General features: G+C 47.7%; 1 protein-coding gene across 1 annotated transcript; it reads left to right on the plus strand.

Moving 5' to 3' along the window:
* Positions 1 to 562: 562 nt before the first annotated feature.
* On the plus strand, positions 563 to 13,853 carry CUNH1orf116 (chromosome unknown C1orf116 homolog). The gene is made up of 4 exons (XM_070041625.1): positions 563 to 644; positions 7,473 to 7,658; positions 10,298 to 10,472; positions 11,541 to 13,853. Exons 2-4 carry the CDS (start codon positions 7,554 to 7,556, stop codon positions 13,019 to 13,021), a joined length of 1,761 nt encoding a protein of 586 aa, XP_069897726.1. The 5' UTR covers positions 563 to 644; positions 7,473 to 7,553; the 3' UTR covers positions 13,022 to 13,853.
* Positions 13,854 to 16,142: the final 2,289 nt, after the last annotated feature.

A 16,142-nucleotide genomic window follows, 5' to 3' on the forward strand; every position in this document is an offset into this window, starting at 1 on the left:
GTTTGGGGGGGGGCGGGGGAGGGAGAAAGGTTTGTTATGAAAATGATCCTGAACAGCCAGAAAAGCTAGGAGCAAAACTGACCTCAAAGGATTTTAGCCTGGAGAATTGGAAGGAACACTTAGCTCCAAGTAGAAAAACACCTGGGAAACCAAGGATCCAAAGACTCATAGAAATGCTCATTTGGAACTGTCGGTGTTCCTTTCTACCAAAATTAAAACAACAGTATCTGTAACTCACTCCTTCACTAATTCTTTTCTCTCCCTTCTTCCACTTCCAGATCAAATTGACTCCAGGTCCTGGACTTCCAGCCCTCCTCTCCTCCTCTCCACCCATTGCAGGAGAGGAATGAGAGGACAAGAGGTGATTGGCTAGGTGAGAACAGCACCGCCCTGCTTATTTCCCTCCACCCCCTCCCTAGAGAAACAGCTGGAATGGGAAGTGGGGAGGGAAGCGGGGATTGGCTGAGTCAGTGGAAGGGTGTGGCTGAGGCGGCACAGGTGAAGCATTTACCTGTCCTGGTCAATCAGGAGGAGGTCAAAAGCAGAAGGGAAGAGGCCGGGAAGCCTTCGTCTCTGGCTCCATCTCTGCCCTTTGGAATAAAAGAGTATTTGTTTCCTGCCTTCAGCCCCCCAACTCATTGAAGGTAAGTTAATCACTAACCAACTGCTACTTATTCTGCAAGCGGAGGATGGGTTGTGGGGGGAGGCTGTGCAGAGCCACAGGATGTGGGGGTAGGCACAGGCTGCCCCTTTATACCCAGCTAAGGAGTTTCCTTGTTCTTCAAGGCTCCAAGTCCAGATGGTGAAGACCAGGACTGAGAGACATCTTTTCTTTTCCATTTACCTTCTTAGATTTAGTAAGCATCATTATACTATCATCAAGAAAGGAATATAGAGCAGGGTACAGTGTCTCACACCTATAATCCCAGCCCTCCAGAAGCAGAAAAAAGAGAATCATGACTTTGAGGTTACCTGGAGGAAAATCTGTCTCAGAAAGCCAAAAGAGGAAAATAGGTTTGCTTTGGAAATTTCCATCTCTGAGCAATGGGGGTTGAGTTATGATTTTGGAAGAGGTTAGAGTTGAGGGAATTAGAATAGGGCCCCACCAAGGTGAGCAGAGAGCCTTGGTTTTCCATTGCTTTAGTTACAGGAACATTCTCCTGTGGCTTTATCAACTCAGTGTCTCTCTTTATTTAAATAAAAGGGTGCAGTGTGTGTCTGGCTGATCAGGGTGTTTGATAATGGGGCACACTGTGGGAAGGTGTGTGGAGTGTAAATTGTACTGGGTTGTTTGCGAGTCGATATGAGGTGTGGACATATTGAGAAACCTTCCATTCAGGCTGACAGATCATTTTATTTTGGGGGGGGGGGAGAATCCACAAATAATCTAGCAACCAGGTCAAATTGATTTGGGTTTCATGAGTTGATTTTCTGACTTGGCGTGGTCAAAGAACCAGACATTGGCGAAGGGAAAGCTACTTGGCTGTGTCAGGCCCTGCCCATATTTTACTTCTCAGCGGCATGTTGAGTCTGGTCCAAGTTCCAGGCCAAGTGGAGCTCAGGTAAAGGCACTGTGGCAGAGACCCTGGGAGGAGAACCAGCCCAGGATAGTGGTTTTGCTCTGGTGTCCCAGGTAGCAGTTTGTGTGGGAGGGGCTGGGTGTAGAAGTCTGAGAATTAAGTCAGCTCCTGTTGCCTAACAGGGGATTTAGCACTCTGGTCTGATTTGGGTTGGTGTGTGTGTGTGTGTGTGTGTGTGTGTGTGTGTGTGTGTGTGTGTGTGTGTGTGTGTGTGTGTGTGTGTGTGTGTGTGTGTGTGTGTGTGCGTGTGTGTGTGTGTGTGTGCGTGTGTGTAAAACCAGTATCACAGTTTCAACTCAGAGTTTTATGCTTGCTAGGCAAGTACTCTACCACTTGTGCCACACCTCCTAGACATTTGTGCTTTAGGTCATTTCAGATTGGTCTTGGTTTTTGCCTAGGGCCAGCCTCAGACCAAAATTGTCCTATCTATGGCCTCTTGACTAGTTGGGATAACAGTCACACACCACTATGCCCAGCTTGTGCTTTGACATAGGGTTTTAATGATAGGGCTTTGGTTTGTTTGTTTGTTTGTTTGTTTTTTGTCCAAGCTTGCTTTCAACTGCAGTCCTCCAGATCTCTGTCTCCCATGTAGCTAGGACTTCACGCATGAACCATGATACCAGAAAGGGTATTAGCATTCTAACATCTAACTTTGCCTCCTTCTACTGCAGAGATGAAAAGTGGGAGGATTTCAGGACCAGGCTCCTAGAAGATTATATTGATGGGGATTCTGGTCCTGAAAATAACAGTTTCAAGGCTCAGCTTTTCCCACAGGATCTGCGGGTTCCATAGATGGCACCTTGTCAGGTCTTTCCTTCCCTTCCTTCTTTCCTTCCTTCCTTCCTTCCTTCCTTTCTTCCTTCCTTCCTTCCTTCCTTCCTTCCTTTCTTCCTTCCTTCCTTCCTTCCTTCCTTCCTTCCTTCCTTCCTTTCTTTCTTCCTTCCTTCCTTCCTTCCTTTTCCTTTCCTTTCTTCCTTCCTTCCTTCCTTCCTTCCTTCCTTCCTTCCTTCCTTTTCCTTTCCTTTCTTCCTTCCTTCTTTATTTCCTTTCCTTTCTGCCAGTACTGGGGCTTAAACTCAGGGCCTGTTTCTTTTTTTGCTCAAAGCTGGCACTTTACCATTTGAGCCATGCCTCCACTTTTAGCTTTTTAGTGGTTAATTAGAGATAAGAGTCTCCTAGACTTTTCCTCTGCAGGCTGGCTTTGAACTACAATCCTCAGATCTTAGCCTTGTGAGTCGCTAAGGATTACAGGCGTGAGCTACCAGCTTCTCATGGCTCTTGGGTGCAAAGGGTGTTTCTACCCAGCCCTTCTCTCAAAACAATGGTGAAAGAGAAACTCTATTGTTGCTTCAACACACAGAGAAACTTGCCCAAGTGCTGATGGAGAGGGATGCACACACACTACATAGTTTAGTCTCTCCGGCATTCTTCTTAGGATGGTCTCTGGTTTAAGGCACATTTCTGGGTAATCAGCCCAAAGCAGAGGCCCTGGTCTAAGAAGAACAGCAGACCTCTCTGACTTCTAGGAAGAGAAGATGAATTCTTTAGCTATGAAGGTGGGCTTACAGGAGGAGGAAAGCAAGTGGGACCTGGTGTGGCTGAGTCTGTTTCAGCCAGCCTAGAATGGAGCTTGAGCCCTCTCCCACCACACCCACTTCACATGCCAGAGCTCCACATGCCATGCTTTTATTCTCTTCCAAGGCTTGGCTGGAATCAGGGGAGTAGTTAATATTTAATGTGTTTTGGGATGGGTGGCCCTCACTAAAGGCTGTGCATATTTCTTAACCCCTTCCCTCTTCCTCTTAAGTCCCCTCAAGAGGTCAAGGGTGAAAAGATTCCAAACTCACCTTGAATGCTTTGCTTGTTCCCCAGGCTCCTTATCAGGCAGAAATACCTCAGGTTTCGATGGCTACCTAGATACAGCCCACAGGTTTCAAGGTTGTAAAGCCGGTACAAGGAAACCATCTAGGTTGGATTGAGCTGGCGAGGAAGGGTGAAAAGGTGGGAGAAGGAAAGATGATGGCTATTCTTAGTATTTTACTGTTCAAACTCTACAAAGTGAGGATGCCTTAAGTACCAGAACCCCAGGGCTTGCTTTGCTTGGAGGCTCAGACTGCTCTCTGCAGTGATTGTCTGACGTCTGAACTACGGTAGCATTTGGTTTATTGCTGTTCTCATGCTATAAACTGTTTGGGGCAATGGACTGACATGGAAGTACAAGGCTATATGAGATAAGACTTAAGGTGTAAAGCACAGGAAAAGAGTGATAGCCCAAAGACTTTCAGTAGTGGGTCAAGGATTGCCAACGAACTATTCTTGTTGTTTGTTGTTGGTTGTGGGCCTTGAACTCTGGGCCTAGGCTCTGACCTTGAGCTCCTTTGTTCAAGGCTAGTGCTCTACTACTTTGAGCCATATAGCTCTACTTCTGGTTTTCTAGTGGTTAATTGGAGGTAAGAGTCTCATGGACTTAACTGCCAGGACTGCCTTCAAACCATGATCCTCAGATCTCAGCCTCCTGAGTAGCTAGGGTTACGGGCATGAGCCATCAGTGCCCTGCTGGACTCTTCTTTAGGGTCCTATCCTCTGGCATTCCTTGAGCCACAGCTTTCCCTGGTGGGGTCATTCCTTATTTCTTATCAAGGAGTAATGAAAAGAGCTGTCTCATCTGTGAAGTTAAGGAAATCTCACAGGTTATTCTGAAGATCTGGTTAGCATTTCTGAGGGCATTTTGGAAGATATAGCATGCCATAGAATGAAGATAGCATCAGATGGAACTGTGGGGAAGGGAGGACGCATGTGAGCATGCACATGCAGCTCCTGATGCTGGAACTCAAGACTGGGCACTGTCCCTGAGCTTGCTTTTAGTGCTCAAAGCTAGCAAGATCTACTTCCTGTTTTTTGTTTTGTTTTGGGGTTTTTTTTTTTTGGTGGTTGATTGGAGGTAAGAGTCTTACAGACTTTGCTCAGCCTGGCTTTGAACCAAGATTCTCAGATCTCAGCCTCCTCCAGAGTAGCTAGGATTACAGGCGTGAGCCACCTGGTGCCTGGCTAACATACAGAGTTTTAGGAAGCAGACGCACCCCTGCTGTGTGTGTCTCTTCTAGCTGCTTCAGGCTCTGAAATGAGAGAGGTGATGGGCAGTCCTGGGAGGAAGGGAGGCCAGCCAGCCTTGGCAAAGCACGAAGCGTATGGGGAAAAGTAAGGGCTGTCATTTTCTTTGAAAGTAAGAGGCAGCATTCAGAGAGAATATGACAGTAATTTTAGCAAGTCACCTGAAATGTTTATTGCCACAATTTTACATTTGAAGAAAACTGGAGCCCCCGACTGGATGCTGGGATCAACCCTGACTTTTTGAAAACAATACCTTTTCCTTATACAGTTGAACAACACACCAGCGCCTACTGAGTGATCATAAAGGATAACTGAAAACATTCCCCAAATTCCACTGAGCCATTTATTCTCTGGGAAATAATAATTTTTTTAAAAAGCTCGCAATAATAGGTTAGAAGCTAAGAGGCAGCCTTTTGGCAGTTTTACCCAGTAGACCCAGGAGGAGATGACTAGTGTTTGAATGCCTTCTCTGTGCCTAAGCTTAGGAGCTAGGATATACCCTTTGCACACTAGCCTCAACCCTACATAGCATGTTAGGAATGGGTTAGCACTCGCTGAACGTGAACAGTCACTAATGACGCACATGGCTTGGATGGCTGAACTTCATCCACATTTCTCATGGACCTATTGCTTTGAGTTCTAGATACTGAGGAACTGATCTCATAAGAAAACCCTAAGAGCTCTGTTCCTTCGGGCCTTTTTGGTGTCTCTGCTCCTCTGGTCCCCTCCTTATCTCTTGAGAGACTTCAGTTTTATGAATCACATGTGGCTAGCTCGTTAGGGAATCTTTTCTTTCATTTCCCCTATGTTCTGTCACTTTCTTCTTCCCCCATTTGAGGGGCTCCTCCCTATCAAATGAGCCAGAAAAGGAGCCCCATGAGGGCTTATTGCCAGCACTATAGGATTAGAAGGCTGACTCACCCTACCCTGCGCAAACCTCAGTGTTGGCACTGGATAGAACTATTGACACAAAGCCAAAGGGATTTCTAGCCTTGCCTTCAAAGCTTCAAGTCCTCAGATCTCAAATAGAATGCCCCACCCCCAGGACATTTAACCTAACATAGGAGAGTAGAGGAGATAGTTAAACCATAACATGATGTTATGGGCAAAATATGGATTCAGAATCAAATAAACTTTATTGTAATTCTAGCTCTTGCCCTACTTTCTGTTTGGCCTTGGAACTGGCCCTTGATCAAAATTGCTTTAGGATTTCATGTGACATAGAAGTGTCACCCTTGGTCCACCCAATTGTCACAGACCTACGAAACTGTTCAGGACTTTCAGGGATACCATGGACTTCCTTTGTCATTATGATTGTCATGGTAGGCTTGAAAATCTTCCTTAAGGGAGGACTCTACATAGGACATTTTTCTTACTCATCTGACATAGGCTAGGGAGCTTTGTTGGGATGTAGGGGGGAAATTAGGTTTGTGACAATGTTTGCAGGTGCCATGATCCACAGCCCCAGGTATGATGTTGAAGAGATTGACTGTTACAGCGACTGACAATTACTAAGCCATGTGCTGCACACAATGATATATGTATTGTTTTCTTTTTTTTCCTTTGTGGTAGTGGAGTTTGAACTCAAAGATTTACATTTACAAGGCAGGCACTCTGCCACTTGGGCCACACCTCCAGCCCTTTTTGGTTATTTTTGACATAAGATCTCATTTTTTTTTTTGCCCAGACTGTGACATCTACTTATAATTCCCACATATTTGAGATGACAGATACATGCCATCACATACCTATCTTCTTCTATTGAGATATGGGGTCTTAAAAATGATTTTTGTCTGACCTGGCTTGGAACTGTGATCCTACAGATCTCAGCCTCCCAAGTAATGTGGGAGGACATGCGTACCTCACATCCAACCATTGTTTGACGTAGTGTCTCACTAACTTGGAAAAGGCTGGTTTCAAATCCATGTTTCCCCAATCTCTGCCTCCTCAGTAGTCAGGATCACAGGCATGAGCTGCCAGTGCCCAGACTATATAAAGTGATTTACATGGAATACTTTATTATATTCGCATGATGTCTAGTGAAGTAGGTCCTGATCTTTCTCTCAAGCATATGGTTCCCCATTTTACCAATGTCTTGTTTCATGGCTGTTGGTATGGCTCAGATGGTAGATTTCCAGCCTTTGAGTGAAAGCACTAAACACTGAGTTCAAGTCCCAGCCCTGGAAGAAGAAGAAGAAAAAAGACAACCCTAAACTCTTATTTCCCTTCCTTTCAGTTTAATTCCATCCTAGATGGATCTTGTATTTTTCTTACCCACTATAACCACCATAGTTATTCATTTTAAGTATTTACTGCCAACAGAGCTATGCTCTTCTCTCATTTAATCCTTCCATTAACCCTATTTGTTGAGAAAAAAAAACAACAGTTTGTGAGAGTAGTTTGCCTCAAGACAAATAACTGTAAATGGCTCAACTGGTATTTGAACCCAGGCCCAACTGCAACCAGAACCCAAGCTATGTATTGTTTTGAGTAAGGAAAATGTTAGGCTCACCAGGTTAAGCTCCCTGGTTCAGAAGGGGGAGGGGGAAACAAACAAAGAGAAGGGATGGAAATTCTTTTCTGACCAGCCTGCCTCTCCAGCACCTGAGTGCGTCTTCTTGCATGTGATGGAGCCTTATGTGTCCTTCCATGCAGGCTGGAAGGGGTTTGGCTCATGGCCGTCCATGGCCCACCTTCCAGCTCTCTGCTTGCTTGGTGTCTTTGTCTCCACGCTGCCCCAGGGCCTTGGCTCACACGTGGCTTTGATTCTTCTTTTTTCAGGCCCAGCTTGGGACATTCTTCACTTCCCTTCGCTTCCCCTCTGGGAGCCCCTTTCAGCACCCCTGCACCTTGCTTCGGGCGATGCCTGAGAGGGAGCTGTGGCCAGCGGGGCCCGGCTCAGAACCCGTGACCCGCGTCGGCAGCTGTGACAGCATGATGAGCGCCACCTCCAGCCGCTCTGGATCTGTACGTACTCCCTCCTGCGACCTGGCTGGCGTTCTGCACACCTGCCCTGCCCTGCCCTGCCCTGCCTTGCTCTGCTCTGCCGCCCATCATCACTGTACTTCTCTTTCACCCCCCCCCCTCTTCAGCAAGTGAATCACAACATCAGTGGACATGTTCTGCCTCTGAGTCACCCCTGGTTCTATGGAGAATGGGGTAAGATGGCCTCGGAGAGGGATAAACACTAGTGAGACTTTGCCCCAATTGTCATTCGGTGGAGAAGGTTGAGCTGGGGAAAGGAGCAGGCTATGATCTGACATCAAGGTGGAAACGAAACAGCAGGGCCTTGAAGCTTGTGGACTCTTGAAGTGATGTCATGCACAGCATTACTTCTGTCTTTTACAAAGATCAAAGAGAATATAGAAATTCGATGCTTAAGTTCTGGATGCAAACAGATCTGGGTTTTCTGCTTATAAGCAGATGACCTCATTTCTCTGAGCTTCTTTCTCCTTGGTTTTAAAATGGGGATAATGTATTTTTATTAGTATCTTTAAGTAGTTGTACGAAGGGGTCTCAATTGAACATGTATGGGTGATTGTGGTCACCTTTAAATCATTCCCCCCATCTATCTCAACCCCACCCATCCAAAATGGGCATGGCATTAACACATAGGGTTTTTGGAGGGAGTTAATGGGAGACAGACAAAGAACATAGCACCTGTCTCTATATAACAAACAAACAAGCAAACAAACAAAAACAGCCCATCCAGGAGCAGATCCAGAAAGTCACTGTGAGTTTGGACTAACATGTAATAAACTGTAATTTCCATAGGCTTGTGGTAGAGCTGGTATGAAAGAATAAATCTGTCCTATATTCCAATGGTGAAACTAGAGAAATGAAACTGCTTTAGAGTCTCTAGAAGTATTTAAAAACTTAGGATTAGGGTCTCTATTGAATGTCAAGGATGCTTAATATAACCCAGGGTCTCAGGCATGCAAGGCAAGCGCTCTACCACTGAGTCACCTTCCTAGCAAGGATGCTTAATATAGTTAGTGGACTTTGTTGGTTTTTGTTGTTGTTGTTTAGTTCTTGTGCTGGTATGGGGGCTTAAACTCAGGGCATTGTGCTCTTGCACTCAAGGCTGGCACTTTACCACTTGAGCTGCATTCCCACTTTCTAGTTAATGGATTCTGACACATGAAAATGGAGTAGGAGAAGCAACACAAACACACACACACACACACACACACACACACACACACACACACAGAACAGATAATCTACCCAAAATTTTGTTTTTTTGACACAACAAGACAGAGACACAGAAACATCTTCTTGTTTCTGCTAGACAGAAGCCAGCATATATAGTGACATTCTACTGGACACAGAATGTGACAGGGATGAAGGGTTTCAAAGTGAATCTTCCACAGAGGAAAAGTTGAGAGTTGATTTATTACATTTTAGGAGGAAGAAGGCAGTGAGAAGGTCTTTGTTCAGGAAAAGCCAAGATCTGTATTGGAGGCTTTCCTTGACATGTGAGGATGCAGTCAGTCATGTGATTTAAGGGGTGGGTTAAAAATCATAAAACCTTCCCTGAGATGCATTGTACTCATAATCTAACTTGTACAACTACTTAACAAATCAACACCTTCCCTGGCCATGGTTGCACAGCTGGAGAATATCTTTTCTGAAGTGTTCCATAACAGGAAAAGAGGTGGAGGTGCTAATAAAGAAGGTTCAGATCAAGTTTCCTATCATCCTGTTTTTCCTTTTGGGGTTTTCCTTCAACCTCCTTCTTTGAAAAGCAACTTTTCCATCCATCTTCCTCTTCTGGCAGGAGATGGGCAGAAACATTACAGAGGGCCACAGTATCTTCCAAATATCCCTTTCTGCTTTTTCATAATGAAGCAGATCTTCTTTAATGCCTATGAATGTTAACTCTAAATTCCTTTCTCCTCCCACCAATTCATCTGGGTTCTTCACCCCCTTAAGTCAATATTTGTTGAATCTGTACACTCACCTGAGTGTCAGCTAGAGCCAAACACCATCAAGAAAGTAAATACACAAGGGGAAAAGAATCCTGGGTGGAATGTACTCCAAAGTCAAATATAAAGTGTTCAGTGAGATTATCTGTGACTGGTCATGCCACTGTGAACAGTGGCCTGGCAGCCGGTCACTGGCCACATTTCCTGTTTGCCCTCATATTGTCCTTGACATACCAGAGCAAGTATGCAGAAGTACTTTGAAAAATTAAGTGTAATGTTCAAGTTTCAGGTCAAACCACCTTCTTGGCTATGTAGTTTGGTGGTCAATCAGAGACATACACTTTAAAATACTTAGCAGAGGTCACCCAGAATTAGAATTAGAAGTTGGAACTGCTTCTCATCTGTATCCCTTGTGAGTTCTATCCAAGTCTGACCAAGAGTAAGGCCCCTGGCCTTCTGCAGTACCTACCCTCCAGGGCTGGATACTGGCAAGGCCATCAGCCTGATGATCTCCCCTCTCTCTGATGCCCACAGTTTCCTGAAGCAGCTCTACCAGGTTTGCAGAAGAGCACCAAGGAAAGGTTACCAGCTCTTCAGCATTCTTTCCCCATAGCAAGGTGGTTCTCAGGCCCCGCCAGTTTCTACAAGAGCTCCCTCTCACAACTCCCTCTCCTGTAGACTGACAGCTACGACTTCCTGTCTGCTGAAGAGAAGGAGTGTCTGCTCTTCCTGGAGGAAACCATTGGCTCCTTGGATGCTGAGGCAGACAGCGGACTGTCCACGGACGAGTCTGAGCCAGCCGGCACTCCTCGAGGTTTCAGACCACTGCCTGTCACTCAGCAGACTCCCCAGGGTAAGATGGATTATGGGAGCAAACCCCAGAAAGCCAGTGCCTCTTCCCGGCCACTTCCCCCTTCCTCTGCCTATGGTGACAGATGACAGAAGAAACTCTGCACTCTTCCTGACTGGAGTAAAGTCTATTTGTGGCTTAAAGGGAAGAAGGGAGCACCACAAGCTAGCTTCAGCGGCTTGGGATGGGGAGGGACTCAGGAAGGGGTGGGTGATTGGCCTTAGAGAGACTGAGTCAGCCTCAGGAGCTAATCTGGGTGAACCAGAGGACAAGGCTGCAAGAGATAAGAAGAAGGAAGGGCTCCTGAGCTGCAGGTGGGGGTGCCTCCAGGCCCTTGTTAGAGAGAGGGCATTGAGCTCAAGATTAGTGGAAGGGGACAGAGTGGTACACAAGTATGGGTGTGTGGAGAACTTTACTCCTGAGGACAATCCCACTGGTATCAGGGCTACCATTGTTCATTCAACCACTGAACAAATATTTATTAGCAATGCCTTAGACCTTCCCTGGGGTAGATTGTAAATGAGGACATGGTTCTGGAAGCCAACCGCCGAGTCCAGTGAGCCTTAGGCACCTGCCACACTTGCTGCAAAGGCAAAACACCACATTTGTCTCTTCCTGGAGCAGGTGTCATTGCACCTTGCTATTCCAGAGTGGTCCAGCTGCTCACAGAAAGTGAGAGCAGAAGGCAGATGTCTGGCCAAGAGCAAGTGATTCCACTGGACATAGTTATCTGGGAGCCCCCAGGTCGCTAGAAGGAACCATCCCAAGTCGCTCCCCAACTTTAGAGAGTCTGTAGAAAGTTGGGAGAGCCTGAGGCAAGGATGTGCAACAATCAAAGAACCAACCTTCCCCCTGAACATTCTGAAAATCCCTCAGCCCCAAAGGACTGATATTCTATTGATGTAGACAGTATCCAGACAAGAGTACTTTCCTTTAAAAGCAAAGAAAGCCCCCTACCCCACTAAAAAGTCCTGCTCACTGCTCATTGCGGGAAGAGAGTTCAGGAAGTGCTCGCATTTCCCTCTACAACAGGGCTCTCTCACTTTTGCCCACTCTCTCTGATCCTCCCAGGAAAGCCGGAGGCATCGCTCACTCAGCAAGGACCGGAGCCAAGGAGAGTGACCTTGTCCCCTTCATCCCATCCTCCTGAGCCTCCAAGCCTGGGCCTCCGGTCAGGCTCCTACAGCCTCCCCAGAAACATCCACATTGGCAGAAACCAGAGCCTCAAGAAAAGCCCGGCCCAGACTAACGGCCACTTCCCCAGAGCCGAACCCAGGAAAGAGCAGCTCAGCCAAGTACAGGCCAGCCCCTGGGGGGCTGCTCTAGACCTGGACGTGCTGCTCATTCCCCCGCCAGAGGCTTTCCAGGACACACAGCCAGTGCAGCGCAGGACACACAGTCTGCCAAAGGGGCCAGGAGGGCAGAGCCACCCACTGCCCTCATCCCTCAGCTCCCAGAAGAGAGAGCAGAGTTCAGAAGCCATGTCCCAGCCAGCCAGCGGGAAAGGCTCACTGGGGGACCCAGGACAACCATCAGGGCCTCCTCCTGCCCCGGCCTCTCAGAATGCGGCTCCCGGCTCATCAGGAGCTGACCCGCAGGCTGGACCAGCTTCCCTTACCGCTCCAAAGCCCCGGAAACTGCCACCTAACATCGTTCTGAAGAGCAGCCGGAGCAGTTTCCACAGCCAGCCCCAGCACTTGCTGGCCCGCCACACAGAGGCCCGAGACTCCAACCCGGCCTCCTCTTCTCTGCAAGAGCAGAGGAAAGCACGCAGGGAGGCCCTGGAGAAGCTGGGGCTGCCCCAGGACCAAGAAGAATGGGGCTCCCGTGGGAGCAAGATGATGACGACCCTGGGACTCAAGGAGGCTCCGAGGCCTGGCCAAGCCTCAGCCTCAGCCCAGCCAGCAGCTCCAGCTCTGGTCCCTCCAGCGACTGCGTCTGGAGCAAAGGCTCCAGCTTCAGCATGGGGGCCTTGGCCAGGGAAGGCTCCTCCAGCCCCGGGGTCCTTTCCAAGCAAGGCTCCTATTCCAGAACCCACCCAGGGGAAAGTGGCAGCTGCTAAATCCATGCCGATTCCTATCCCGGCAACTGCAAAGACCAAGAGCCCCCTGCCTCAATCAAAGCCAGGCTCGGGCCTAATGCTCCAGGAGAGCAGCATCCCCGGCCTGAGGCAGATGAGCTTCAAGTCTAACACTCTGGAGCGCTCAGGCGTGGGGCTGAGCAGCTACCTCACAGCTGAGAAAGACCCTGGCCCCCAAACCAGCAAGTCACTGGGGAAGGACTCCTTCTTGGACAAGACTTCCCCCAATGTCTTGCGAAATTCCCGGCCCCGGCCTGCCTCCTTGGGCACTGGGAAAGACTTTGCCAGTATCCAGGTGGGAAAGATGGCTGACCTGGAGCGAGGCCAGAATCCCAAACGCCTGCCCTACCAAGGCCAGAGCCGTGACAAGCTCCCGAGACCCCCCTGTGTCAGCGTCAAGATCTCCCCGAAGGGTGTCCCTGATGGACACAGGAGGGAGGCGCTGAAGAAGCTGGGCTTGCTGAAGGAGTAGACCTCGCCCACCCGGGCCACCAGCTCTATCCCAACAAAAGACGTGGCTCTGCCTAGCAGCTTTGCAACCTTGCAGCTCTGCAACCTTGCAGCTCAGGACTGAGGCAGGGGCCTGACCTCTCTCAGATGCACTCCGCCCTCCAAGGGGAAGAGAGGGAGAGACTTGACGCCAATATATATTCAGAGTGGTTGTACCACTGAGTGCCTGCACTGATCACCCTGAAGATGAGTTGTACAAGTGTGTATGTGTAATACAGGATATATATATATATATATATATGTATATGTATGTATATACATATCTATATATATACACACATATATATATATGTCACTGACTATTTATAAACCACAAAAGTCATTGCTCAGAGTTCTAGTCTTGCTGGAGATTTTCTTATACAGGGTAGAGTTTATCCTACTTCAGAATAGAGAGGATGGGAAAGGAGAGAGCTTGAGAAGAAAAGTCAGATGAGATGATGGATGTGTTAGTAATGTGCACTATACTGTGCACTAAAGAAAAAGGTCATGTGAAATACAGAACCTTGCGCTAGGAGACGGGCTCATGCTGACTGGATCACTCTCTCCGTTGGACTTCCTGGACGAGGCCTGGGCCCCCGGAGCTGGTTGGTTATCTCTTCCCCCGCTGCCTCCTCGGTATCACCAGTCCCAGCACAGACCTGTCCCTGGGACTGAAGCTCTTCATTCATTGATAGCAGAGTAGCTCTCCTTGATCTGAGAAGACAGGATAAATGAGTGCACGGTCGCTCCTCTGCCTCTACCCCCAGAGTCCTTGTTCATGGGGTGGCAAAAGCAAAATAAACTGTGCCACAGTCCATGACTGCTGTGGTCTATGACTCTGCTGTTCCTATTCTTCCTGTGCTCTGCCTCCCTGTCTCATGCTTGAGGGTGGGATAATGATGAGATAGAAGCACAGTTCACAAACTCTATTTCTGATGAACTAGCAAAAAGCCAGGGTAGAGCTGTGGCTCAAGTGGTAGAGCTCCAGCCTTGATTGCTTGGTACAAGACCATTTTCAGGAATGTTTCCCTGCTGTAATAAGTTCCAAAGATGGAAAATCAACCTGACACAGGCTGTCATGGTGGAGAGGAATCCTGAACAAAGCTCCCAACTTGGGGAGATAATCATTGATGAAAGGAAGTGACCCATCAAGGTCATTTTACCAGTAGAAGCAGAGCAGAGCTGAGACCCTTGAGCTTCTGATTGCTGCTCCAGTAGGTCTTGGCTGCCTCCCTCAACCATGTTCTCATACATCCTCACAGCATCACTAAGATGTCGTGTCACAGACACAGCCCTTCAGAATACTAATGTGACTCACCAGAACACCAGTGGCTCACCTATAATCCCAGCTACTTAGGAGACTGAGATCTGAGGATCAAGGTTCAAAGCCAACCTGGGCAGGAAAGTCCATGAGACTCTTATCTCCAATTAACCAGCAAAAAGCCAGAGTAGAAACATGGCTAAAGTGGTAGAGCACTAGCCTTGAGTGAAAAAGCTAAAGGACAATGTCCGGGCCCTGACTTTAAGCCCCAGTACTGGCACAAAACAAAACAAAAATAACACTTAGTGCTAAAGTGTCTTCCCAGGCATTGAGAATTAAATGCTCAGAATATTACTTAGTGTTGAGTTTTTTAATTTCTAGAAATTATTAGTAATATATATATTTTTACCCTTTGGCATTGCTGGGGGATTGAACTCTGGGCCTTGTGAACCCTAAGTAATTGCTTTACCATTTGAGCTATACCGTATTTTATTTTTAAGATACTGTTTTTTTTTTAAACTTGATCCTCCATCTTCTTCCTCTTAAGTGGCTGGAACCACAGATGTGCACTTCCACACTTGGCAATAACTCATGCTAACCAGAACAACTCTCCCCACACATTTTCCGAGTGCATCTTCAGAAGATGCCAGTGGAGTAGAATGGGTAGGTGGTGTGGGTTTGTGACTCAGGCTTGGTGATTAGACATGGCCAGACATGACCCTGCCCCGCCTTGGCAAGTACCTCCTATGGCTGTGACTACATTTCTATCCAGGATGTCCAGATGTATGGGGCAGATGCTGCTGGAAAGGTGCCTTTTAGTTTGAGTGAGCATTTCTGGGCTGAGTCCTTTTAGAACCATCACTGTCAAAGCTTAGAATTCCTGAAAATGATGAAAAGGCTGGGGTTCAGGACAACACATGGCTCCACCCAGTCATGGTATGCGGTGTGTGGGTGTGACGGTTTCTATGTACACTCTCACACAGACTCACACCCAAAAGCCTGGTGCTTCGTTGCTAGCCCTGGGCAAGACCCGCTCTGTCACGTCCAGTGGGACTCCCATACTGGCCAGGACTTCAAAAGAGTAAAGACAGCCTCTGGAGGACTGATTCAACACACGAGAATAGGTGAGATGCTCTTTGGGTCTATTTCCAGATACACCCTGAGCCCTGATTCTTTCATTGCTTTAATCAACAGGAACCCATGAGACTAGCTCTTAACTAATGGAGAGAATGTGGGGTCCTGGCATGGATACAGGACAGACCAACACGGATGAATGAAGAGAACCACCCGTTAGATCCCCACCCCAGGAGAAGAAATCCCCCTTCCAGACAAACCTAGCTACTACACAGGACCTGCACCTGTCCCTCTGCTTCCTGACCCCAGGGACAAGCTCATTCCTCCACTCTGCTTCGGGAATGGTCTTGATGATGGAAGAGTAGTGAGACCACATGCAGTGCCCTTAGCTTGGAGGAGAAAGGCAAGGGAAACTGAGGTACCTGGGTCTGTCCTCCTGTACACAGATAAAACTACTCGTCCTTCTGACGGAACTGCTTGAGTGGAAGGTGAGAGGGTCAGGATGTTTTTATCTCTTTTCAAAGGATTTTGGAGGGAAATCTGTAGAGTCATAGGTTTAACTTTAAAAGCCAGAGTGAGCCAGGCTAAGGTAGCTCATGCTTGTGACCCCAGCTACTCAGGCGACTGATATTCAAGGATCATAACTTGAAGCTAGCCCAAGCAGGAAACTCCATGAGACTCTTTTATCCAATTAACTAGCAAAAAGCTGGAAGTAGAGGTGTGGCTCACGTGGTAGAGCAGCAACCATGAGTGGAACCAAGCAAAGCCA

The sequence above is a fragment of the Dipodomys merriami genome, unplaced genomic scaffold (genome assembly GCF_024711535.1).
Source record: "Dipodomys merriami isolate MVZ:Mamm:240054 unplaced genomic scaffold, mDipMer1.0.p SCAF_31, whole genome shotgun sequence".
NCBI lineage: Eukaryota > Metazoa > Chordata > Mammalia > Rodentia > Heteromyidae > Dipodomys > Dipodomys merriami.